The sequence below is a fragment of the Onychomys torridus genome, chromosome 8, assembly GCF_903995425.1.
Source record: "Onychomys torridus chromosome 8, mOncTor1.1, whole genome shotgun sequence".
Classification (NCBI taxonomy): domain Eukaryota; kingdom Metazoa; phylum Chordata; class Mammalia; order Rodentia; family Cricetidae; genus Onychomys; species Onychomys torridus.
The window spans coordinates 108,666,152-108,693,589 of NC_050450.1; the positions used below are offsets into that span (position 1 = coordinate 108,666,152).

The window sequence follows — 27,438 nt, forward strand, 5'->3', positions numbered from 1 at the left end:
ACACACAACAGCTCCCAATGCCTCTAAGACAAAGGAAGAAATGGTGGAGAGGCAAAGACGGATCATTTTTTTGGTTGTTTTGTTTGTTTGCTTGATTGTTTTGTTGGTTTGTTTGGTTTTTAATTGAAATTTATATTCTTATTTGTATTTTTAATTTTTTATTTAGTTATTTATTATCATTTTTTCTTTTTTATCTTTATCTTATTTTTATTTCTTCCTTAGTTTTCCTTTGTGAGGGACACTCCAAGGGTGAGAGGTAGATGTGGAGGGACTGGGAGATTGGTGGGACTGGGTACATGATGTGAAATTCCCAAAGAATCAATAAAAAATACAATAAAAAGATTTTTTAAAAAATCTGGCTGGGTGGTGGTGGCACACGCCTTTAATCCCAGCACTCGGGAGGCAGAGGCAGAGGCAGGTGGATCTCTGTGAGTTCAAGGCCAGCCTGGGCTACAGAGTGAGTTCCAGGACAGGCTCCAAAGCTACAGAGAAACACTGTCTCGAAAAAAAAAAAAATCTGATTTCTATTATTCTGGAAGCTATTGCTTTTTGTGCATTAGCATTAAAATAATTCAAAGTTGACAAGACATCATATAGGATCCAGACTCCCTATGCATTTTCCATCTTTGTGTGGCTTATTGTTTTATTACTTTACTCTCTCTTTAAAGACTTTATTATTTTTAAACTATTTAGAGGGTTTTTTTTTTTTTTTTTTGGTCTGAATCTGCTTCACTGCATATCTGTAACCTCTTCTGTCTGCATGAGCAAAATCTTAAACCTTAAACCATCTACACAGCCTAGCCCATGGCACACTGGCAGCTCCAGCACTCAGGCAGCTCCCAGGAGACATGTTTCTGTACCAGGGCTGGCATGAGAGTCACAAGAATAGGAAGCCACTTTTGGCTCTGTTTTTGTGTGTTTAGGACTTTTTTTTTTTTTTTTTTTAGTTTTTTGAGACAGGGTTTCTCTGTGTAACAGCTCTGGCTGTTCTGGAACTAGCTCTGCAGACCAGGCTAGCCTCAAACTCACAGAGATCTGCCTACATCTACCTCCTGAGTGCTAGGATTAAAAGCGTGCACCATCACTATCTAGCCTTTAGAACCTTTTTTGAAGCTTTCTCAGGTCCTATGTGGATATACTTGACTGGACATTGGATGCCATTTGTAGGCAGATTTTTCTGTCCCACCAACTAGCTCCTAAATCACTACACAGAGACTTATTATTAATAATAAAAGCTCTCACTGGGTGGCAGTACAAAATTCTGGTGCAATTATGGTCACATCAGCACCTGTGTCTACCAGACCAGACAATAAAACACCATATTTTTATTGTTAATTTTGGTCTTTGTTCATTTATAGAAGTTTGCCAAAAATTTTTCTTTATGGTCTCTCCTGAATTTTCTGTTCTCTCTGTCTCAGTTGTTCCATTACTCTGAGTAGCCTGGTTTATTCCAATAGGCATTTGGTCATTTAACTGCTCTGAGTAGGGGTCTCCTCTACGACTACAGGAAAGGTCTGAACTGGATTCACTGTAGGGGCCTGCCTGAGGCCCCTCTGGGAGTTTCCTGAAGACTGGGGCAAAGTATTATCTTGTCTGTCCCTTGTTGATCTACATTCCTTGGTCCAATGTCTTCCCTTATCACACCTTCTACATACTCCAGAAGGAAGGGGCATTCTGTTGCCATTGTTCCTTGAAGAAACATTGTTTCTAGAAGTGCCCTGTTTACAGTCCCTTTTCAAATGTCCTTGCTTTCCACATACAAAACATCTGACATTGCTCAAACCTCTTGAAATTGCTTCTCCTACTCACATATTATCATGATCATGAGCCTCAACATTAACCGTGTCTCTAATCCAATCTTCCAAGGGTGCAGATCTCGCCTTTAATGGCTTGATTATTCTCTTGCATGCTGCATTTGCATTCTCAAAAGCCAAAGGTTCAATTATTATCTGGCTAGCTTCTGAATTTGGGACCATTCTCTTTACTGCTGAAGTCAGTCTTTGTAAGAAATCTGTGAAAAATTCTTTTGGGCCCTGTATAACCTTTGTAAATGACTCAGTTTTCTTTCCTGGTTTCTCAACTCTGTTCCATGCATTCAAGGCTGCCATTTGACATAGAATTAGAGTTTGGATATCATATAAACATTGTGTTTGTACTGCAGCACACACCTTTAATCCCAGAACTAGAGAGGCAGAGCCAGGTGGATCTCTGTGAGTTCAAGGCCAGACTGATCTACAGAGTGAGATCCAGAACAGGCACCAAAACTACACAGAGAAACACCATCTCAAAAAACAAAACAAAACAAAAATAATAATAAAAGCTCTCAGACAACAGCTTAGGCTTGTTTCTAACTAGCTCTCATAACTTAAATTAACCCATTTCTTTTCATCTATGTTATTTTATGGATGTTGATTACCTTTACTTTGTAATGCCCATGCTGCTTCCACTGCATCTGGCTGGCAACTTCCCCTTTCTTCTTCCCAGCATCTTGTGTGTCTGAAAACCCTGTCTAGCTATTGGCCATTCAGTTTTCTATTAAACCAATCAGAATGACACATCTTCACAGTGTACAAAAAGATTACCTTACAACATGTGTCACTATGTAAAGTGCTTGTCTTTCTGAGTTTGATCCCTAGAACCCATGTAAAAAACAATGTAGTACCACAAACTTGTAATCCCAGTTATGGGGAAGCAGACAAGGTCCCTGGTATGGCAGTTTGAATGTAACTGGCCCCCATAATCTCATAGGGAGTGGCACTATCAGGAAGTATGGCTTTGTTGGAATGAGTACGGCCTTGTTGGAGGAAGTGTGTCACTATGAGGGTGGTCTTTGAAGTTTCCTATGCTCAGGACACTGCCTGGCGTCTCAATCAAGCTGTTTGCCTGTAAGATGTGGAATTCAGTTACTACCCCAGCACCCTGCCTGCCTGCATGCTGCCTGCCTGCATGCTGCCATGTTCCCTACTATGATGATAATGGACTGAACCTCTGAACCATATTGAGCCACTACAATTAAATGTTTTTTATTATAAGAGGTGTCATGGTCATGGTGTCTCTTCACAGCAATAAAAACCCAAACTAAGATGAAAATTGGTACCACAAACTGGGTATTACTGTGATAGGCTGGACCATGTTTTTGTTTGGAGGAATGTGTACCTTGGTACTTTGGGTTATGAAAGCAGTGGAATGCTTTAAACATTGCATAATGGGCCATACTAGTAGGATCACTGAAGACAGAAATGCTAAGAGTTATTTGAACTATGGGGAGGGGGTTGCCTCAAGAAGTTTCATAGGTGGATAATTTTAGTAGGTTGCCTAGAGATCATTCTTGTGATATTTTGGTGAAGAAAGTGGCTGCCTTTTGTCCTTGTCCAAAGAATCTGCCTAAGCCTATAGTGAAGAGTTTTGGATTAATTCCTTTGGCAGAAGAAATATCACAACAGCCTAGTACAGACTCTGCCCTGTGGCTATTAGTGTTAACTCTAATGAAGATATATAATGAAAAGGAGCAAGCTGAGCAAGGAAAAATATTTAAGGAGAAAAAAAGAGCACCAGACATTGGAATGAAGCTAAATTCTGTGTTTAAGGAGATAAACAGATTAAGAAATGGAATAAAGGGCTGGGAGGCAGTGGCACATGCTCCTAGCACTTGGCGGGGGCAGAGGCAGGTGGATCTCTGTGAGTTCGAGGCCAGCCTGGTCTACAGAGTGAGATCCAGGACAGGCACCAAAACTACACAGAGAAACCCTGTCTTGAAACCCCCCCCCCCCAAAAAAAAAGAAAAAAGAAATGGAATAAAGGGATAAAGTGAGTGGTGACCTGGGGCAAGATTCCACCCAGCTAAATTTCCAACCTTTGAAAAGGAACTAAAGACAAGCTTAGAGCTGAGTGTGGTGGGGTACACCTTTAATCCCAGCACTGGGGAGGCAGAGACTGGCAGATCTCTGAGTTTGATACTAGCCTAGTCTACAGAACATGTTTCAGGGCAGCTAAGATTAGGCAGTGAAGAACAGAAATCTGGCAGAGATGTAATTGAACAAGAGGGCCATGTTCCAGTCCCAGCAAGCAGCAGAACTTGGCAGTTTCAGCCCCGTGGTTCTGGCTTTAGAGTTAAGGATAGAAGAAACAGGTTATGGAATTTGCCTCTGTGCCTAAAGAAAGTCAATTGCTGAAGCTAGGCATATGTGAGGGATGTCCCTGAATAGAGGCCTAATAGTGAGGCCATTGCATGAAGTTGTGAAGTTAAAGCCTGGATTGCCTTGGAGAACCCAAGATGTTGGAGATGCCAGAGTTGTGAGATACCTGCTGAGGAGAGCTACTAACAGGGAGTGGAACCAGCCCAAGAGAAAGAAGTATGTAGGTGGAGTCTGTCTAGACCACCAATCAGTTCTCTCCCATCAGCTGCTCCCCAAATAACCATACAGAGACTTGCAATTAATTATAAATGCTCGAGCAATAGCTTAGGCTTGTCTCTAGCCAGCTCTTACAACTTAAATTAACCCATTTGATTTAATCTATATGCTGCTGTCTCTAGGCTTGTTTACCTCATCTGTGAGTTTCTCCTGTTGCTTCTTCCACATCTGGCTTAAGACTCCTCCAGTTCCATCCTCCTTTCTCCCAGTGTTCTCTGCCCTGAAAATCCTGCCTAGCTACTGGTCAGTCAGCTTTTTATTAACAATGAGAGCAACACATCTTCACAGGGTTATTCCACAGCAGAAGTGTATTACCGTTAACAAAACTGAAAGAAGCTGGAAATGTGAAGAGCATTTTGACATCAGACATGGAGATGCAGAATTTAGAGTTTCCCCAGCTAGTTTTTGGTCTTGCTTTGGTCCAGTAAAATATTATTGAGACTGTGATAGACTATGGGGACTTTTGAAGTTGTACTAAATGCATTTTGCATTATGATATCGTTATAAGCTCACTGGGGCCAGGGAGTGGAATGTGGTAGTTTGAATGTAACTGGCCTCCATAATCTCATAGGGAGTGGCACTATTAGGAGATGCAGCTTTGTTGGAGTGGGTATGGCCTTGTTGGAGGAAGTGTGTCACTGTGGGGGTGGGATTTGAAGTTTCTTATACTCAGGACACCACTCAGTGTTTCAGTCAACTTCCTGTTGCCTGCAAGATGTAGAACTCTCAGCTGCTACTCCAGCACCACATCTGTCTGCATGTTGCCATGCTTCCCCACCATGATAATAATGGAATGAATCTCTGAACTGTAAGTGAGCCACTATAATTAAATGTTTTTCTTATAAGAGTTGCTGTGGGGCTGGGTGGTGGCGGCAGCAGCTGCGCACGCCTTTAATCCCAGCACTGGGGAGGCAGAGCCAGGTGGATCTCTGTGAGTTCGAGGCCAGCCTGGATTACAGAGCAAGATCCAGGAAAGGCGCAAAGCTATACAGAGAAACCCTGTCTCGAAACCCACCCCCCCAGGAAAAAAAAAAGAGTTGCTGTGGTCATGGTGTCTCTTTACAGCAATAAAAGCTCTAAGATACCTGGATTAGCCGGATAACTAGCCTAGCTGAATTGGTGAGCTCCTGTTCACTATGAGAGACCATGTCTCAAAATACAAGGTGAATGGCTCCTGAGGAAATATGCCCAAGGTTGAACTCTGGCTTCTACATGTCTACATACATGCATGTATATCTATGAATACAAGAGCATGTATACATATATACATGTGAGCACACAAATGCAAGGCACATGATAAATACAAGAGTTATTACCATTTTATGTTTCATCTTTCCTGTTTTTACATTAATTAATCATCAATTAATTTGTGTGCACATGTGCATGTATGCACACAAGTGCCCATGTGCCTCTGCGCACATGTGAAAGGGTCACTGATGCCTTGCAGGGGCTGATCCTCTCCTCTCACCATGTGGGCTCTAGGGATAGCACTCAGGCCTTCAGACTTGGTGGCAAGTGAGCCATCTCACTTTCCAAGTTACACTGAAGATCTTCAGCTTCCCCCACCAATTCCCCCACCACTACTGCTTTCTATCTGTGTCCTGAACAACAACCAGCACCCCTTGGCCTTACTGTGACTAGCCAGGTAAGGTTTTTCCCCAGCAGATTTGAACCCAGACCCTGACACTGAGATCCTGGTGTGACCCTGAGCCAAAATTCCATAATCTCTCACAGGTTCTATCCCTAAAAACCTCCCTGCATCAATCAAGTAACTCATCCCTTTTCGCTTGAGTCCTCTGAGGGATGAGCTCACACTCTAGGCCCCATAAGACTGCGCTACACATACTTGGTGTTTAATTCTTCTTTCCTTGTGATCTCACGCCACTCCGTCTCATGAGAATGTGGGGCACTCCTATGTGCCCTACTCTGTTGTGACCACCAAAAGGAATATTGACAACATTCAACCATCATTGCTAGGAGACACACATACACACAACTCAACAGGCTCTCATCCATGGATTCTATTCTTCTATACAAAGGAGAAAATAAGGTGCTTTAGTGGCTTCCCAGAGGTGGAACCAGTCCCAGGTGCTGGAAGGACATGGGACTGCCAACCTGGCCCTAGCCAGTGGCTCTCTCTGTACTGCAACGCCCCCTGCTGTCTGTGTGCCTGCTTTTCCGGGAGCTGAGCCTGCGCTACGAAGTTCTGGGTGCATCAGCTGCTACTCCAATTTTTCTCCATTCGGCTTATCGGCATGACCATTGAGTGAAGTTTGTTTTCAAATAGTCTATGAATAATGGGAAGGGACCAATTAGCAGCTCTCACTCAGCACTACTGACCTCCCATCCCTGGTTCGACATGCCTGTGTCCCTCCTCTGATCTCAGTCCCTGCCAGGTGATTAGGCAGGTGCAGAAGCCTAGGAAATATTCTTTAAAAAAAACATGGTGTGAGATGCCAGTCCAAGTATACGCAATTACCTTGTTTTCTTGGTGACTTGTGAGTGCCAACTAAATGTGGTACCACTGAGCTATACCCCCAGCACATTCAAAATTTAACTTTCATGTATATAATATCTGTTTTTGTGATTACATACCAATTATATGCCCATCGTGTCTATTATCGATAATTTTTAAAATAAAATGAAGAGAAAAATATTTTTCCAATTTCTTGCTTCCCAGAGACAATTACAGGACAAATGCTAGCTATGGTTTCCTCCCAGTCTCCTCTTCTGTCAAGTTTTGGACTATCCTACAAGCCTAACTGCCACCACCATCAGGATTTCTGCCTCAAGATAATCACAACTGGGTTTGTTGACTGTCTACCTTCTCTCACAGAGGGAGGGTTTAGGGAGGATCATGGAACCTGAGTGTATGCAGTCCTGCCCCAATTACAAGGGGCCTGGTGTAATCTTAGGAGAGGAGCCAGAAGATATAGGTGGGGAAGGACCAGGGAAAGGGGGCTCTGCTGTGGATATTGCTCTGTGTAAATAAAGTTCTGATTGGCCAGTGGCCAGGCAGGAAGTATAGGTGGGACAAGAGAGAAGAGAATTCTGGGAAGTAGAAGGCTGGGAGGAGACACCGCCAGCCGCCGCCATGAGAAGCAACATGTAAAGACATTGGTAAGCCACAAGCCATGTGACAAAGTATAGATAAGCAGAAATGGGTTAATTTAAGATAGAAAAAGTAGATAACAAGAAGCCTGCCACAGCCATACAGTTTCTAAACAATGTAAGTCTCTATGTGCTTTCTTGGTTGGGTCTGAGCGACTGTGGGACTGGCGGGTGAGAGAGATTTGTCCTGACTGTGGGCCAGGCAGGAAAACTCTAACTACAGGGCTCCATCTAAGCAGTCCTGGGAAAGCCATCATCCCTGCCGGGCACAGACCTCCCGGTGTGGTTGCTTTAAGGCCAGGCCCCCTGCACTTCTGTTGGGAGCCCCTCAACTATTGCACTGTAAACTTAGTAATCTCACTGGCTCCCCCTGGTGAACTTTGGTGGAATTACACCTCTGTCGACTTAGGGTAGGTGTTGTAGGTAAGGGGGGTGGGGAAGGATTTTAACAACACCAGTTAACCAGCCATCCTGGCAGTGTGCACAGTGCTGTGCTGCCATCATCATCTGTCCTACCTCCCTTCAGAGACAGAGACTGGGCTGAGCCCACGTGCAGGGTCCCAGCTCCAACTCAGTCATCATCAAGTTCTGAGTTGTGAATCGCTGTCATTAGCTGATAGCTGAGTCTAACTATGCCCTCTTGGGCCTGCCTCTCTTACCCTGCAGTGGAAGAGGTGTAGGGTTTCTGGAATGCTCAAAAGACTAGTTCACAGGTGAGAAGAGGTCACCAAAGACCATAGACATGCCCTTGAAAACTTCAGGACACCTTTCCACGGGACCCATGTTTGAGGCTGTCTGGCTGTCTTGGGGTCTAATAGCACCTACTTGCAAGTTCCTGCTCACTCTCACTGTGCCAGCTGGAGTCGCTCTACCCCTGCTCCCATAGTGTCTGAACCACCTTTAGACTTCCTTTACTGTGCTCCACTGCAGCTAGCCAGACCGTCAGGGACTCAAGTCTGAGATGATTAGTCTCTTCCCAGAGTATCTGAGCTGCATGACTGACTGGATCAAAGTAGAAAATTACTGGTTAGAAAAGTCTATAATCATAACCAAAAACCAGACAACAGTTCATGGCCAGTAACCCACGAGAAACAGCAAGATTTTATAGTGGCCTACTCTGAATTAGAAACAAAATGTCCAAGGAGCTCTGGAAGACTCTCCCTCTCTCTCTCTCTCTCTCTCTCTCTCTCTCTCTCTCTCACTCACACACACACACACACACACACACACACACACACACACACACACCAGAGAAGGGCCAACTATGTAGGTGGAGCTTTAGGATCTCCCAATAGCAATTTTCCTTTCTTTCTAGCTGTGTTTGCAAGAGCAACTGGAAGCTGAGTAAGCCAGCAGGACGCAACCAGCGAAGACACAACATAGGAATGAACGTGAAAAGGCACATGATTGTGTACCCTAAAGAATCCAAAAATAGAGCCGGGGAGATGGTGTTAGTTATTTAGGCAGCGCTCTTACCCAAGGGGAACACGTCCCGAACACGACAAATCCACAGAAGAGCTGTTTATTAATAGAGGATAGAGGTGACAGGCCTGTGTGAAGCACACACGTGAGGAGAGAAGAGAAGAGAAGAGAAGAGAAGAGAAGAGAAGAGAAGAGAAGAGAAGAGAGACCTGTGCAAAATGGCGCTGGCTTTTTAAAGAGTGGGCCTCGCATGCGTACAGGACCACATGTGGCTACTCCATGCATGTGCGTAGATTACATGGCCACGCGCGTGCGCCGTACGCAACCATGTAAAGCCACAGAGTCCTAGCCACTCGAGATGTTCTACCTGGGAATGGCTATTTTGAACCAGAAATAATTAGGCAGTCCGCCAGGCAAGCCCAACGGTGTGGACACGTTGTAATTTTCTATCATTCCTGACTTATTTGTTCTTAAAAAAAGAAAAAAAATGTGGATGGATGGGTATGGGGTGCCGTTTCTCTCAAAGACTGCTTCAGGCTGAATGGTGGACGTCAATTGGTCCTTGAAGGGAAATGGGGAAGCTGGCTCCTGAAGTCCTGGGATGAAGTCCTGCAGCTGTGTCCATCCTCCATGGTGTGGCTGGTCCTGGGATGAAGTTCTGTCATGCCTTGTTCTGCAGCTGTCCGTCCTTCATGGTGTGGCTGGGAACCTTCTGTCTGACAGGACACTGGTGACATAAAACACTTAGAGAAAAGACTCATTATTATTGTTTTTGGAGTTGACATTTATCTGAGGTAGATCTGGCCTGTCTGGATGGAGACATGTTAAAAAGGTGGCTGTGATGTTTCAGTACTCTGCTTGATTTTTACCTGAGACAAGCCTTATTTAAGGTAGTTTCTTTAAGGCACCTGTTTGTTTTGTTCACATTTACACAGGTGATCAGTTGCTGAGTATTAAACAGTGATAGATTGTTATATCCTTACTGCCTGGATATTTTGATGGTCCCTTTTGCCTCCCTGGCCCTGTGTGGCCTTAGTTGGGAAAGGGGTGATACCTTATTCCTCTGGAATTAGTGACAAGGCAGTGGATCCTGATGTCCTCTGGAGCTTGAGAGTGGAAGAGAACTTATTTTTTTGAATTAGGTACAAGGCAAAGATCATGGCCGTCTGTATGCACATGAGAAACACAGGTGGTAACTTTGAAATGAGACAATGAGCTCTTATCTTAGTTGGAAATCTTTCTCCTTAAGTAACTCTGAAAGTACAATTAAATCTGGTGAGGTAAATAAGGCTGTCCTCTGTTCCCGACAATAGAAAGGAGGAGTGACATCCTAAAACTCCCAGGACTGAGTCAATGGCTCTGGTGTCCAGAAGGAAAGAAACTGATCGATTCCCTGCTCAGTTCTGGGTTCCCTGCTGTGTCTGTAGCCAAGTCTAGGTCTGTTGGAGGTCTTAGCTTGATGTACCCATGCGTCTTGGCGCCTAGGGGCAGTCAGCTGACTGGTTGTCTTTCTGGGCAGCACAAGGACAAGGCTGTTGATGGGCAGGGCATTCGCTAGCCCGTGGCCTTCATTTAAAACAGGGACCCAACAGCTTTTGGGAGTCAGTGAGTGCCAGCATTTGGCAATTTTGTTTTCGGGCTTCTGTCTCTTCCCTGGCACACCTTAAATGCCATAGATGACTCTTTTGCCCGTGGAGTCAGGAGCCTTGTTCTCCAGATACTTAACTTTAGCAGGGAATAAGAGACGGACTTTACTCTGTGTCCTGAATTTTTCCTGACGATTGGTGGTTTAAGGACAGCTTTTGGAAGATCTGCCAGTAGGCAGACTGTAAACCGATCCTTTGGAAGACTTGCCTGAGGCTATAAGCTGATTTTTTTGGCTTAGGAGCCAACCTGATTATTGTAAACTTAATTGTTTAGATCTCAGTTTCTTTTAGACCCATTTGTGGTTCTCAAGGCAGTTTGAGAATGAGTGGGTGGAGTTAAAGTGAGTTAGGGCAGTCTTAGAAACCGCCCAAGCCCGCGCATTTGAGCCCACACACTGCCGGCGGTCAGACAGAAAAGGTTACACGTGGCAGACGCCTTAGTGGGAAAGGAAAGAAAGGGTTTAGAGCTTTAGCAGAAAGCTTGGAGATGAAACAACTCTTATTTTCCCGTTCACTGGCTGAAGTACCTGCCACACTGTTATGCAGTCAGGTTTACCGGTACCGCAAAGCTGTTAAGCGGCCAGATTTACCGGTACCTGCCCCATCCGCCAATGTAAGTGGGTGGTATCCACCCTCTGTCCTATGGCTGTAACTGAGTGGAAAATTAAAAAAATTAAAATAACAAACCGGGATCAGACTTCAACTCAGGCGTCCCGAGAATGAAGTAAGATCTAAGATCAGCTCAAGTTCCATCCCCGTGTGTGCCCCCACCCCCTGCTTTTGTCAAGGGATGGGAAGAGCTGCAACTGTGCTGCCGTGGGTCCACCCTGTAGACCCCAGATGCCATTTTTGCTCCTTCTTGTTGGGAGCAAAAATATGCCTGCCATTGCCAGCACAACCTGAGGACAACCCCCGGGATTGTCCGTCGCAAACATATAGCTCAGATTTCAGCCATTAGAACAGCAGGCTCACTGTGAAAAATCATGGCAGTATCAGTAGTGGAAAGCTGCGCTTCTCATGGCTGGGCATCACCCACAGCGACCAGCTGGAGGTGCGTGCTGGTTGGCGGAAGAATCACAAGCCATGGTTACCTTTCTAGAGCTTTATTGAGTGAGAGAAAGCTAAGATAAAGAACAACTCTTTCCATTTGCCTGTTCGCTGGCCAGAATTAGATAACTCCCGTAAAAGATTGGGATTTTTTGTTATTTTCTAAAGCATACTTGGGCCATCTCTCAGTACAGAGACGGATAAGCTTAGGAATCCTTATGCAAGAAGACAGCCTAAGGGAGAGGAAGGACTGATCGGGTTGGAAGCCTTATTCCCCATGTCTGCAGCGGAGAGGCAGAAAAATAAAAAAATAAAAAACAAATGTGATCCAGAGCCAAGACCTCCCAGAAGCTGGAGGGATCTCGGGCACAAGCCACCTTATCAGCTCATCAGCTGATAAGTTGGGCCCCCCCTCATGTGAAGCAAGGACTCCCCGGGAGCCCTTAACGCCCAGCCGCCCCGTCAGGCTCGAAGAATGTGCCGGCTTCACACAGCCCCAGGACGCACCTGACGGTGGTGGTCCCATTGCAAAAAATATCTCAAGCTGCAGATGTGGGAGGTGGCTGGAAATTTGGGCCTGGGATAGGGGCCGACTCTAGCCAGTGAAGACCGTGGCTTCAAGAATAACCAGTGAGGCATCGGATGCTCAATGGTCGTTCTCATGGATTCAGGAAACCGGTTACACTAGCCGAAAAGGGGAAAAACTCACCAATCAGTAGCGGTGTTGCATGCGGATTTGTGCAACCAGGCTAATGGAGAGTGAACTGTTGCGAACGGAGCAGAGTTCCCGGTTTGTGCAGCACAGAGTTTCTGTCCCTGGTTCCCGGGTTTCCAGGCACAGAGCGCCCGGAAGCACCCGTTCCCTCACAGCACCAATGTTAGCTATTTAGCGGCACTCTTACCCCGCGAGGAACACATCCCGTACACGACAAGACCACAGAAGAGTTTTTACTAAAGAGGATAGAAATGTGAATGTGACAGGCCTGTGTGAAACACACACGTGGTTAAGGGGAGAGGAGAGAGATAAGAGAAGAGGGAAGAGACCTGTGCAAAATGGCGCCGGCTTTTTAAAGAGTGGGCCGCACATGCGTACAGGACCGCATGTGGCTACCCCACGCATGCGTGTAGATTACATGGCTGCGTGTGCTTTACGCAACCATGTAAAGCCATGGAGTCCTAGCCACTCGAGATGTTCTGACCTGGAAATGGCTGTTTGAACTGGAAATAATTAGGCAGTCTACCAGGCAAGCCCAACCGTGTGGACATGTTGTAATTTTCTATCAGATGGCTCGGTAGATAGTGTCCTTGTGCAAATATGACCTCAGTTTGGATTCTCAGCATCCATGTCAGGAGACAGCACACATCAATGACTTGAATTCTGGAGAGGCAAAGATAGGGAGTACATGAGGGCTCACTGACCAGCAGCAAGTATAGCCGAAATGGAAAGCTCCAGGTTCACTGAGAGAACCTATCTCAAAAATAACATGGAGGAGGGTGTCTTAGTATTCTATTGCTATGAAGAGACACCATGACCAAGGTAACTCTTATAGAGGAAAACACTTAATTTGTGGTTTATGATTCCAGAGGGTAGTAGAATCCATGACCATCATAGCAGGAAGCAGGTGGGCATGGCATTGGAGCAGCAACTGAGAACTTTACATCCTTAATCCACAAGCAGCAGGCAGAGAGAGACATTAGGCCTATCAAGAGCTGTTGAAACCTCAAAGCCTACCTTAAGTGACATACCTCCTCCAACAAGGCCATACCTCCTAACCCTTTCTAAACAGTTCCATTAACTGGTGACCAAGCATACAAACATATGAGCCAATGGGGGCCCTTCTCCTTCACACCACCACAGAGGGGCTGGAGAGATGACTCAGCAGTGAAGAGTACTTACTGCTCTCTTGGAGAACCAGAGTTTGGATCCCACACAGGGCAGTAACCAAAAGCCTCTATCTCCAGCTCTGAGGGATTTAACACCCTCTTCTGGTTTCTGTGGGAACTTGGACACACATGTGCACACATGTGCATACATGTGCATACACACAATAAAAACAAATCTTAGCTGGGCAGTGGTGGCACATGCCTATAATCCCAGCACTTGGGAGGCAGAGACAGGAGGATATCTGTGAATTCAGGGACAGCCTGGTCTACAGAGCTAGTCCAGGACAGGCTCCAAAGCTACAGAGAAACCCTGTCTCAAACAAACAAACAAAAAAACAAAAAAAAAAAAAAAATCTTATAAAGATAAGGTAGAGAGGCTGCAAAGATCTCAGTACTGGGGGCACAGAGGTCCTTACACCCACAGATCATTATGGAAACCAGGAATGTTAAACACATAGGTATCTCTGTCTGTCTGTCTGTCTGTCTGTCTCTCTCTCTCTCTCTCTCTCTTTCTCTTAGTTTTTCAAGACAGGGTTTCTCTGTGTAGCTTTGTGCCTTTTCTGGAACTCACTCTGTCGACCAGGCTGGCCTCAAAGTCACAGAGATCTGCCTGCCTCTGCCTCCCGAGTGCTGGGATTAAAGGTGTGTGCCAACTGCCCGGTAGTATCTATCTCTTAATGGAGGAGATAAAATACTTGGTTTCCCACCCAGAAGCCTAGGAATGTATTTTGTTACCGACCTGGTGACCTTCTTGCTATCTGTAGAGGCAGACCTCACCCTAATTCCCCAAATGGTTATCCCTGACTCTTCCCTCCCTAGACTGTTACCCATACTTAGGGGAGACATCACAAGTACTTTATGGCCTGCTGACTTCTATGCTATTGGTCAGAGATCACACTAGATTTTGGCCTTTCAGCTGTAGAACCCACCCTCATAGTCACATGTACTTTGTAAATGAGTTTCTGTGTAATCACACCTTAAGCTTTATTGTGTGTCTGGAATTGGACTGATTGTTGCCTGGAAACTTTTCCTCAAATTGTACTGTGTTATAAATATGCTGACAATGAACACACCACCATCACCTGCCAAATTATACTCCCTGAAGTCTGATCCAGGTTGACAAAGTCAATCTGCACCGGGCTTTCATTCTTTGAGTGATTCACTTCCCTGCCTGGATATCTGCAGGGACTCCCTCATCTCAGTAGTTAAGGGCACTTGTTGCTCTTCCAGAGGACCTGGATTTGATTCCCAGCACCCACATGGCAGCTCACAACCATCTGTAACTCCAGTGCACACACATACGTACAGGCAAACACCTCACACATACAATAATAAGTAAATAAAGCCGGAGGAGCAAAGCTGCACCTGCACCTTCACAGTACTTGCATCAGGCTGGCCACCACCTCCTGTGGCCACAAGCATTCAATTTCTGAGGGAGCAGAGGGAGCAGGTCTTACTCAGAGACCACCTCTTACCACTGGACACAGTTCCTACCTCACAGACAGGCTTCAAACTTAAAGCTGTGATTCAGTATAGCAAGCTTTCTTATCAGACTGTGGATGCCAGCTCCCAAATAACAACATAGAGACTTCTTACTTGTGTATTGTGTTCCCCCAAAATATTGTGTGTTCCCCAAAATTAACTTATCTGGGGTCAGAGAACAGGACAGCCTTAATATTAAACATGAGGATAGGCAGTGGTAGCATACGCCTTTAATCCCAGCACTCGGGAGGCAGAGCCAGGAGGATCTCTGTGAGTTCAAGGCCACACTGGAAACAGCCAGGCATGGTGACTCACATCTTTAATCCCAGAAAGAGAGCCTTTAATCCCAGGGAGTGATGCAGAGAACAGAAAGATATATAAGGCATAAAAACCAGGCACCAGAGCTAGTTAAACATTTGGCTGGTTAAGCATTCAGGCTTTTGAACAACAGTTCAGCTGAGAATCATTCTGGTTGAGGACTCAGAAGCTTACAGTCTGAGGAAACAAGACCAGCTGAGGAACTGGCGAGGTGAGGTAACTGTGGCTTGTTCTGATTCTCTGATCTTCCAGCATTCACCCCAATACCTGGCTCAGGTTTGATTTTATTAATAAGACCTGTTAAGATTCCTGCTACACTTACTAATTATAAAAGCTTGGCCTTTGGCTTAGGCTTATCCCCAACTGCTCTTATAACTCAAATTAAGCTGTTTCTATTAATCTGCATTCTGCCATGTGGCTTTTACCTCTGCTCAGTACGGCACATCCAACTTGCTCTGCTGTGCCAAGATTCCTCCTCCTCTTCCTCTCTCTCCCTGGAAACCCTGCCTATTCTCTCCTAACTAGCTATTGGCCAGTCAGCTTTTATTAAATCAATCACAATGACACATCTTCACAGTGTACAAAAAGATTATCCCACAACAATTCTGTCTCCCAAGAGCTGGAGTTATAGGTGGGAACCACCACACTCTGATTCACTGGGTTTTTAAGTCTGCATCTGTGTGGGTGTTTAGGGGATACTAGCCCACTCAAGCATGTGGCTCTGGCAGGCCTTGCCCTTCTCCCCCATTCCCTCTGCCTTGCTAAAAATGATTAGATTACATTCCTAAAGCTAGCCTCCAAGGTCTAGTACCTTATTTGACCACTTCCTCCTCCAGAGGATGACTACCAAAGTCCAGCAATCAAAAGCCCCTTTTGGCTCACCTAATTAACATGCTCAATTAAAATTAACACCTCATCCTAACACAGGGTTTCCCCTTTATCTTTATAAACCACCATCTTCTGTCTCCTCTCTATCCAGAGGCAGTCCTTTGTCCCTCTGGGGGAAAATGCCCCTCCCCCTTTCTCTTGTCACCTTCCCCTTCTCCCTTGTCCCTATCTCCTTCACCACAGCGTCCTAGTCCTTTCTAACACAGACCTCCCCTTTCCTCCTCTTAAAAGTTACACCTGCAAGGCCATTTGCTGCTGTTTTCTGCCTGAGTCAGAAAGGAACTACTTTTCTTTCTCACTTAATAAAGGATCTCTCTGTGAAAACAGGTGTTTGGGAGTGGTTTGTGCCTAATCTGGGGTGGGAGGAAGCCCCCACTGTTCAGGGCTTGGGGTCTTCTTCAGGTGTGAGCATATTTCTTGCAGATGCACATATGCACTTCAGTACTACTTGAGTAGAGGCCAGAGGTCAGAGTCAGTTGTCTTTCTGAGCCAGTGTTCCCTAGTCTCCTCCCACAGGCTTTTCCTCCTGTTGTGCAACAAGATCTTTCCTGGGGAGACACAACACACATGTCCATTCACTGCAGACAGGAAGCCCACAAAGATCAACATACAGATAACACCAAAGACCAACTTAATGAGCCAACAGTTTTATTGGGGTTCTTTACAAGAATATGGGTGAGGGCATACTTACAGGAGCAGCAATGATTCCAGAACCAAAGCCTATTCACCCAGCTCAGCTTTGGTGACAGTTCACAAAAGCTGGGAACCTGGAGCATACTGCATAGCCTGCAGGCAACTCATCAGGTTGAAGACTGTCCTCTCTAAATGACTCTGTTGGTCTAAACCTCTTCCAGGCAACTCAGATGATTTTTCCAGACAGCTGGTCTACCTTCAGAGTTTTCTCTGTAGCTTGACATGGCTGAGAGTGACTGTCAGATTTTTTGGTTAATTGACAGGGAGGAAACTAGTGAAACTGGTCAGTTGCAGGGACTTCCTGAAGCTAAGTTGTTTGCCTTCCTGCTTAAGGAGCTTCCCTGCAGGATGGAATTTTTTTAATTGTTTTTTTTTAAAGATTTATTTATTTATTATGTATACAGAAGAGGGCACCAGATCTCATTACAGATGGTTGTGAGCCACCATGTGGTTGCTGGGAATTAAACTCAGGACCTCTGGAAGAGCAGTCGGTGCTCTTAACCTCTGAGCCATCTCTCGAGCCCTGGAATTTTTAATATTGAAGGAAACTGTTTTACAATAGTTCCTCAAATAATGCTGGGGTTAGAGCTCAGCATGTGGCTCTGGGTTGAGAAATCTTCAGACAACACAGGTGCTAGGAGGTAAGGCAAGAGCTATGGAGGGTGAAGATATCTCCACTCTGGAGAAATGATCCCCAAAGAGCAAGGTTAACAAGGTTAACAGAGGACTACAGTCACAAAACCCAGGAGCTGATGCTCCCCTCCTGTGATGTAGATGAAATTCTAAATGGTCTTATTAAATAAGAAACACAGAGCCAAATGCAGAATTAAAAGCCCAGAGATCAGAGCAGTAGCCAAGAGCTAAGACCACCTTATCTTACCACTGGCTACCGTCCTTTCCCTGAGAGAGAGACCTTCCTGTGTCCTGTCTTTTTATTGACTTTCTGTTCTGCCTTCTAAACCCAACAATATGATTTAGTTTTCCTTGTTAAGAATTTTAGAAAAGAAACTCACTAAAGAGTTGTAAGTGTATAAATCTGAAAGACATTATAAGATAGTTCTGTTAGTGATATAAGTTAGGACAGAAAGTGAATCAGAGCCGGGCGGTGGTGGCACACACCTTTAATCCCAGCACTCGGGAGGCAGAGGCAGGTGGATCTCTGTGAGTTCGAGGCCAGCCTGGTCTCCAAAGAGCAAAGCTACACAGAGAAACCCTGTCTTGAAAAAACCAACAACAAAAAGCAAACAAACAAAAAGTGAATCAGGTACATTTTTGACTTACCAAAATAGGATAGATAATGGAATTATTTTCTCTGAGTTTGTCAAGTGCAAATGGACTAGACATTGTTTAGGTATTTATTGCTTGTATATATTATATATAGTTATTGTACTTATTGTATATAGTTTTTCTTATATTAGTTATAACTTTTTTCCTTTCTTTCTCTTTTTATTAGAATAGAAGGGGGAAATATGGTGATATTTTGTTTGTGCTGATTTTATTTGTATGTTAATAAAGTTGCCTGGAGATCAGAGCTAAGAGCAAGCCATTTAGCACAAGTCTGGCGGTGGTGGCACATGCCCTTAATCCCTATCACCTGGCAGACAGAATCTCTGTGTGGTCAAGGACACAGCCAAGCGGTGACCCAAACCTTTAATCTCAGCACGAACCATAGAGACCTGCAGATCTGTATAGACAGGCAGTGACAAGGAGGTCATGTGGTTGAGCTTAGAGCCAATAAGAAGGCAGAACAGAAAGTCAAGAAAAAGACAGGACAGCCGGGCGGTGGTGGCATACTTCTTTAATCCCAGCATTCGGGAGGCAGAGGTAGGTGGCTCTCTGTGAGTCTGAGGCCAGCCTGGGCTACCAAGTGAGTTCCAGGAAAGGCACAAAGCTACACAGAGAAACCCTGTCTCAAAAAACCAAAAACCAAAAACCAAAAACCAAACGAAAACAAACAAACAAACAAAAAAGACAGGACTCAGGAAGGTCTCTCTCTCAGGGAAAGGACGGTAGCCAGTGGTAAGATAAGGTGGTCTTAGCTCTTGGCTACTGCTCTGATCTCTGGGCTTTTAACTCTGCATTTGGCTCTGTGTTTCTTATTTAATAAAACCGTTTAGAATTAAATCTACACTGTGGCCATCAGCCATTCTCTACAGCTCATGGCAATGGCTGTAGAGACAGTCTTAGAGGCATGGACCCACATTAACTGGGTCTTTACTGATAAACCACTCCCCGACGCCCAACTGGCCAGCAGTGGGGACCAACAACAAATCCCTGACAGGCCACCATATCCCCAGGAGATCCAGCAGCTACCAGATGGAAAGTTGGTCACAATCAACTGCTTTCATCATAGAAGGGGAAGGCCTTTGATCTTGCTGGGTGAATCTGGCCAGACTTCTGTATCCAGTGCCACCTGGGAGGTTGGTTGTAGGACTCAGCTTGCCCAGGCTGGGATCAAGGACACAGTGAGCAGGTATGGTCTGTCCCTGAATGCTATGAGGAGACTCTTTGAGACAGCAGCAAATTATGAGGTGTCAACCTCTGTGTGTCGTGGGACAGACTCTGGTATGGCACTGACCCCCATCTCTCAAAGTGTCTGTTGTCCCCCTGAGTTCCAGGACACTCAGAACAGGAGTCCCCACACTACAGCTGTCCCCACACTAGTGAGGCTCCCTGAGACACCTTCTCTGAGGGAGTCACACACAAATCATGCCAGGGACCTCCCAGGTCTCAGGGCATGTAGAGCACCTGAAATTCAGCTGCCATCTTTCAGAGAGTCACAGTCTTGCTGCTGAGCCTGGGTTGAGGAAGGGAAAGGCAGCAGGCAGGAGTCTGAGCACACCTGTTCACTGGGGCTGTCCCTGGTGTGGTCTGTGGGCCTGAGCCTCCTGCCTGGTACCTGCCATGACTTCCTGGACAGATGTATTTGTTCCATGACCCTGGCACACAAGATAGGAGAGCCTCAGCACACCCTTAGACAAATTGCCAGTGGTGGAATTGAACAGGAAATCCTCTGATTGTTTCTTCAAATTGCCCCTGAAAGAGACACCTCCCTACTCTGAGAAGCAGAGACCACAGAGGGACTCAAGCAAGGGTCACTACTTGGGCAGGAAACCCAAGAATCCACACTTAGGTTTCTAAGAGTCCTGCCTCAGAGGACAGAAGGTACCTCAGTGCAGTCACCAAGGGCAGAGTCCCAGGCTGGTTGAGGCAGCAGGTGAGGGGCACCTGGGAGGGATAGGTAAGAAGAACTCCATCATACTCACTGGACAGACTGCAGGCAGTAGGTCCTTGGGTCCTTGGGCATTTGGGTTCAGTGCCCAGGGTCTTGCTCCAAGTAGGCATCTCAGTCACTTGCTCCAAGTAGGTCAAGTCACTACCCTCATTTATAATAATAAAATTAAAAGTCACAAGCTGATGCATCTGTCCAGACAAGGCAAATCCCAAACCAAGAATTTTCACTTCCCTAGGCAAAGGGTGTGGCTCAGTGGCCCATCATTGTCTTAGCATGCTCTGAGGCCCTGGGTTCAAGACTCGGTGCTGGAATGCTGAGAAAGCAAATTCTGTTCCTAGGCTGCCACCTCCTCTCCCACTACACTGCTGTGTCAGGCCCCCCACAGTGACAGGTGTGTGTGTGTGTGTGTGTGTGTGTGTGTGTGTGTGTGTGTGTGTGGACTCTTCTCCACTGCTCTGTCAGGCCTTCTACACGTGTGCACACTCTCCTTTTATGGCTTCTTCAGGCAACAGGCCACGTGCCCTTAGCCCAACCCTGTCCCACCTGCCAGTCCAACCTTAACAACCGTAGCCCTCCTCTTGCTGCAACAGGACAATTGGTGTCGGCAGCATGAAGATGAATTTCCGTGGTCTGAGGGCCTTGGTGACGGGGGCAGGGAGAGGTAAGTGGAAGAGGGAGAGAAAAGAGGCCAGCCTCAACACCAAGTAGGGGCCCCAGGTGACCTTGTCACAGCTCAGTCCTACAGAATCTGACTTCACCCAGGACTCACCTGCATCTACCACCTGGCTGGAGACCCACTACCCACCACGACAGAATGCCAATCTCTCCCATCTCTCCCTGGCCACCACAGTCAGTGCTACACCCTGAAGGACAAGTTTAGCTGGCTCTAAGACAGCCCCTAAATCCAGCTGTGCAGATGAGCACCAGTGGTACTCTTCTCTGGCACCCCAGCAGGAGGGGGCTGCTCTCAGGCGCCTCCTTGGGTTTGATACTAGTCAGTCTGACCTCTACCCAGAGATAGTCCCATCTAATCCTGGTTTATAACCTGGCGAGCACCTTGGTTTATAACTGCTGGCTACAGGGATATGGGAAAGCCTTTACTCCCGCTGGGACCCAGACCCCAGCTGTGACCAGAGCCACCACTCTCCCCTCCTTACAGGGATTGGACGGGGCACTGTGAAGGCCCTGCATGCCTCAGGAGCCAAAGTGGTGGCCGTGACACTTAACAACGCAGACCTTGTCAGCCTCGCCAAAGAGGTGAGGCACACAGCCCTGCCTCGCCTGGGCCTACTCCCCAACCTCAGAGATCATCAGAAGCTGATCTCTGTCCACGAACCAATGTCTCCCACAGTGTCCGGGGATAGAGCCTGTGTGCGTGGACCTGGGTGACTGGGAGGCCACAGAGAAGGCACTGGGTGGTATTGGCCCTGTGGACCTGCTGGTGAACAACGCAGCAGTGGCACTGGTACAGCCTTTCCTGGAGGCCACCAAGGAGGCCTTTGACAGGTGGGCACTTGGGGAGAGTGGGCAGGCTGGGGAGGGTTGCTAAAGATGGGTGGTACAGGATGCCACTGTTCCTCTCCTGCCAGGTCCTTCAATGTGAATGTGCGCTCTGTGTTGCAAATATCCCAGGTGAGATGGCAGGAAAGCTGTGGCCCAGAGATGAACCCCTGGGGAGGGGGGACAGGGCAAGGCAGGCTGAACTACCCCCAACTCTTTCTTCCAGATGGTAGCCAAGGGTATGATTGACCGTGGAGTGGCAGGGTCCATTGTTAATGTCTCCAGCATGGTGGCCTATGTCACCTTCCCTGGCCTGACCAACTACTGTGAGTGCACCCTCCATTGTGGTGGGGACAGGAGTAGGTTCTGGGTGGGTCTCTCAGAAGAAGGACTTGTCCTCAGCACAGCACACACACATCCACAGGCTCCACCAAGGGCGCAATGACTATGCTGACCAAAGCCATGGCCATGGAACTGGGGCCACACAAGGTAGGCACAGGGGCATGGGTCCACACCTGAGGGACAGGTGATGGGTACCTGGGAATGGGCTGGGGATTGGGGGTGAGGATGGGATGAGGCTTGGGGATGCTGAGCAGTGGGGTCAGTGTTCAGCTGGACAGAGTAAGCAAGCTCATCAGGGTTGACCTGGGGTGAGTCCTGAGCTGTGTGGCCAGGGCTAGTTCATTGACTGTACCACCAGCTATGACTTCTGGCCCTAGATCCGGGTAAACTCTGTAAACCCTACTGTGGTGCTGACTGATATGGGCAAGAAAGTCACTGCAGATGCTGAGTTTGCCAAGAAGCTCAAGGAGCGCCACCCACTGAGGAAGTTTGCAGGTCAGCTGAGGATGTGTGTGAGGGAATCAGTGTTGGCTCCCAGCAGCTGGACAAGCAGAAGCCCTGACTGTTCTGCTCTCCTGCAGAGGTGGAGGACGTTGTCAACAGTATCCTCTTCCTGCTCAGCGACAGCAGTGCCTCTACCAGTGGCTCTGGCATCATGGTGGACGCTGGTTACCTGGCCTCCTAGACTGCCCAGTTGCAGTGGACCCCTGGAGGTCTTCCTGGCCCCACCCTCACATCAAGACTCTGCCCCAGCCCAGCAGTTCTACCTCCATCCTGTGGACCCAACCCCCATCCATGCCCGACTTTAGACTCCAGGATCTCTCCCTTCCATACCAGCTGGGCTGGGCTAATTTGCTTAAATAAATAACCACAGTATTCCAAACCCTGAAAGCTCACACCTGGTGCATGGGAAAAGCAGTTGTATTGCAAGACCATCTGTGGGATTGTCACACCAAAGTGTCTTGTGCAGGATGTTGCTGATTTCCCCTGTTGTATCTGCTGCTGCCCCTTGTCTGCCCCTCACCTATGCCCGTGCCAGTGACCAATACCTCATGGCCTGTAAGACCCAGGTCTGTGGTGGCCCTTCCTGATCTGTGATTGGGATCAAGGATGGTTGGCTTTTAAAAAGGAGGATATAGTCAATCAAGAACTCCTTCTGTCATGGTTATTGGCTGAAGGGAAGTGGGGTGTGTGTGACAGAGCAGCCCCCGGCACAAGGGTGTAGTTCTTAAGGTGCACTGGATTGATTCAACTACAAAGAGTGAAATCTGCTTATTCAACCCTTGTGACACATGCTAGAGACATTAGAGAGGAGGAAGCCTCAACTGAGGAAATGCCCCACAAGAACTGGCTGTACTTTGAGATCTTTGGCAACAGTTAATTAACTCTGCAGCTCACACACAATTGAGCCTGTATGATTTGAGTATTCATAGAGGGTAATGCCTGGAGGGTGCGGGGGGAGGGGGGGGGAGGGGGGGGGCGCTCACCAACCTAAGACCGAGCGCCTGTATGGCCTGGGCAGGTGTCTCCATGATGGGTAAGGTGACCTGCTGACATACAATGCAACCTAAGTCAGAAGCTCATTTTGTAGTAAAGGGGGGACCTGTAGGGCCCTGCCCCCCGGCCCCCCCCCTTTTGGGTAACTGTTGCCTTGCTTGCTGACCTTGACCTTGATATCCTCCCTATGCTAATTCCCTGCGGGGTTCCACCCTCCAGAATACTTAAGGGAAGTTCCTTGTCTGTGTATCCTGCATATTGGGTGTTAACAGCTTAGATGCAAGGTTGTAAAACATGGCAAGCGAACTTCTGCCCTCTGGGGTTCTCCCTTTGTGCTGTAAGCCTGTATTTAAGACCACCTCCACCACCACCACCACCACCTCCACCACCACCACCACCTCTACCTCCACCACCTCCTCCCTCCTCCCTCCCTTCTCCCCCCCCCTCCTCCTCCAGGGTTGGAGAGATGGCTCAGAGGTTAAGAGCAACTACTGCTCTTCCAGAGGTCCTGAGTTCAATTCCCAGCAACCACATGGTGGCTCCCAACCATCTGTAATGAGATCTGGTGCCCTCTTATGTATACATAATAAATACATAAATAAATCTTTAAAAAAAACAAAAAAAACAAAGACCTCCTTCAATAAATGGCATTCGGCATTAGTGATGGCGTCATGGACCTATGAGGATGCTGGACTAAAGTCTATCAATTTGTGCAAACAGGAAAATTGTATACAATGTGAATTATCTGTCAATAAAGATTTTATAAAAAAAAAAAAAAAAAAAAAGGAGGAAATAAAAAGCCAAAGCCAATGATGGAATTTGACAAGATACAACATTTAGGATGATACCTACTATTGTTGACCACTTTCTCAGAACCACACTGGACCTTCAACCAAGTCTTCATTGGCACTCTGAAATCAAGTGAATGGAAAGAATAGCAACATGACACTAACCAACATAATGTGAATGTGTATGGATGCAAATTCAACAATTTGGCATATGCTAAATTTTACAATACCAAAATGAATCTGTTTTACCATGTTTGTATTCCACCAGAATCCTGTGAATATGCCTCCCACATTTCCTGTGAGCACCCAATTTCTAAATATAAAAGGTAACTAGGGAAAATATAATGTATGCCCCGGGGAAGCTGGTCTCTTGACATCATACATCCAAGAATTTTAAATTTAGTATTGGCCTCTGATTGGATGCAAAAGGTTATGCCTTTTTTGACTTCTGAGCAATAATGTAGAAATCTATACAAGGGTACCAATGGAATGTTTGGGGATCTCAAATGTATGTAAACAAAGTTTTACTTTATGATTAAAAAAAAAAAAAAAAAAAAAAAAGAACCGTCTGTAAGGCATTTTCTAAATTAGTTATCAATGGGGAAGGGCCCAACCCATTGTGAGTGGTGCCATCCCTGGGCTGGTAGTCCTGTACTCTATTAGAATGCAAGATTAGCTGGGAGGTGGTGGCACACGCCTTTAATCCCAGCACCTGGAGGCAAAGGTGTTAATTCCACCAGTGGAGAATAATGTAGCAGGAATCTTAAAAGTTCTTATTACTAAAAACAAACCTGAGGCCAGTTATTGGGGTGAATGCTGGAAGATCAGAGAAGCAGAACAAGCCACCGCTACCTCACCTTGCCAGTTCCTCAGCTGATTCTGTTTCCTCAGACTGGAAGCTTCTTTGTCCTCATCCGAATGGGTCTCAGCTAAACTGTTGCTAAAAGCCTAAAAGCTTACCAGCCAAAAGCTACTAGTTTCTGGTCTTCACGCCTTACATATCTTTCTGCTTTCTGCCATCACTTCCTGGGATTAAAGGCACACTTCTTGGGATTAAGGGCATGTGTCACCATGCCTTGCTGTTTCCAATGTGGCCTTGAACTCACAGAGATCCAGAGGGATCTCTGCCTCTGGAATGCTAGGATTAAAGGCATGTGCTACCACTACCTATCCTCTATGTTTAATATTGTGGCTGTTCTGTACTCTGACCCCAGATAAATTTATTAGAGTGCATAATATTTTGGGGAACACAATGCCACCACAGAATAAGACCACTACCATGGTTTAAAGCCAAATTTGAAGCAAGCTTAAATACTGGCCTGGTGAATGGACTATGGCCAGGTCTATACACAGGTTCCTGGGAAATAGCCCACAATCACGATTTGCAGCTGCTTAAGAGGGAAAACCCATAATTCCCATCAGATCCAATCAGGGGCAAGCATACATCCTGACATATTTCCTGCCTGTGAACCTCCTGCCCACAAGTGATCAAGCACATTGATGCAGATAGGTCAAACAAACTCGTTTAGGGGAGTAAAAACATGGCTTGTTATGTCCTTAGGCAAGGGGCTTGCAGATCAGACATTTTGTTTGTTTGTTTCACGGATCTCTTAGGCATAGTAGTTAAGACTTAAAATGTAACTTTGGCTCTCACAGAGGCAGGTGTATCTCTGGGATTTCAGTTACACAGAGAAATCCTGTCTCAAAATAACAACAACAACAAAAGGCAGGCTGTGCAGGTACTGGAGAAGCAAACAGTAAGCAGCCCCTCCATGGCCTCTGCCTAGGCTCCTGCCTCCAGGTTCCTGCCCTGACTTCCTTTGATTATGGACAGTGCTCTGGAAGTGTAAGCCAAATAAACTCTTTCCTCTCCAACTTGCTTTGGTCATGGTGTTTCTTTTTTTCTTTTCTTTCTTTCTTTTCTTTTTTTGTTTCTGTTTCAAGACAGGGTTTCTCAGTGTCATCCTGGCTGTCCTGGAACTCACTCTGTAGACCAGGCTGGCCTCGAACTCATAGAGCTCCACCTGCCTCTGCCTCCTGTGTGCTGGGATTAAAGGTGTGCATCACCACCAAGAGCAGGGGGTAGGGGGAGTCATGATGTTTCATCACAGCAAAATGTAATCCTAACTAAGACAACCCAGATCAACATATTATGCCCATTGGGAAACATTAAAACTCTATCAGGAGCTGCTCATGGTGGTGGCACACACCTTTAATCTCAGCACTTGGGAGGTAGAGGCAGTCAGAGCTCTGTGGGCTAGCTTGATCTATAGATCGATAGTAAGTTCTAGGCCAATGATGGTTACATAATGAGACTCTCTCAAAACTAAAGAAACAAAAAAACCTTATTAGGGTCTGAGGAGGTGGTAAGATTGAAAAAATGCTTGCTAGGTAACCATGAGTACTCTCATCTGATCTGCAGAACCTATGTAGCAATACCACCAGGCATGGTGGCATACTTTCTTTTTTCTTTTTCTTTTTTTTTTTTTAAGATTTATTTATTATGTATACAGCATGTATGACTTCAGGACAGAAGAGGACACCAGATCACATTACAGATGGTTGTGAGCCACCATGTGGTTGCTAGGAATTGAACTCAGGACCTCTGGAAGAGCAATCAGTGCTCTTAACGTCTGAGCCATCTCTCCAGCCCCCTCTTTTTTGTTTTTTTTAAGACAGGGTTTCTCTGTGTAGTCCTGACTATCCTGGAACTCACTCTGTAGACCAGACTGACCTCAAACTCAAGAGATCTGCCTGCCTCTGCCTCCAGAGTGCTGAGACTAAAGGCATGCTCTTTCAATCCTAGCGCTAGGGAGATGGAGACAGGCAGTTCCCTGGGGCTCACTGGTCAAGCCAGTCTAGCCTAGTTGATGGTCTAAGCCAAAAGGAGATCTGGTCTCAAATGAAGTTGACGGTATCTCTGAAGATGACCAACCCAAGGTTGTTCTCTGGCTTCCACACACATGCCCACAATTGTGCACCTGCACACTTGCTGTATACACACACATACACACAAAATTAAAAACAAAAGAGGGCTAGAGATGTGACTCAATTGGTAGAACACTTTTGTCAAATGCACGGAGCTCTGGGTTCCATCCCCAGTATTGTCTAAAATGAGTCTTGTGAGGAAGTTCTGTGATCCCTGCATTTGACGTGGAGGCAACAGGATCAGA

The 27,438-nt window shown here is 46.4% G+C and overlaps 1 protein-coding gene across 1 annotated transcript; it reads left to right on the forward strand.

Annotated features, from left to right (window-relative positions):
- The first annotated feature begins 20,747 nt into the window (after positions 1 to 20,747).
- On the forward strand, positions 20,748 to 22,756 carry LOC118589492 (carbonyl reductase [NADPH] 2-like). The gene is made up of 8 exons (XM_036196816.1): positions 20,748 to 20,799; positions 21,298 to 21,395; positions 21,490 to 21,644; positions 21,728 to 21,770; positions 21,865 to 21,964; positions 22,063 to 22,127; positions 22,358 to 22,475; positions 22,562 to 22,756. Exons 1-8 carry the CDS (start codon positions 20,748 to 20,750, stop codon positions 22,663 to 22,665), a joined length of 735 nt encoding a protein of 244 aa, XP_036052709.1. The 3' UTR covers positions 22,666 to 22,756.
- Positions 22,757 to 27,438: the final 4,682 nt, after the last annotated feature.

Excerpts from the sequence above, each read along its gene's own strand:
- LOC118589492 (XM_036196816.1), top strand. The coding sequence starts at position 20,748 with ATGAAGATGAATTTCCGTGGTCTGAGGGCCTTGGTGACGGGGGCAGGG. Across the intron at positions 20,800-21,297 it reads GGTGACGGGGGCAGGGAGAG|GGATTGGACGGGGCACTGTG; the intron begins GTAAGTGGAAGA and ends CCCTCCTTACAG. Across the intron at positions 21,396-21,489 it reads TTGTCAGCCTCGCCAAAGAG|TGTCCGGGGATAGAGCCTGT; the intron begins GTGAGGCACACA and ends TGTCTCCCACAG.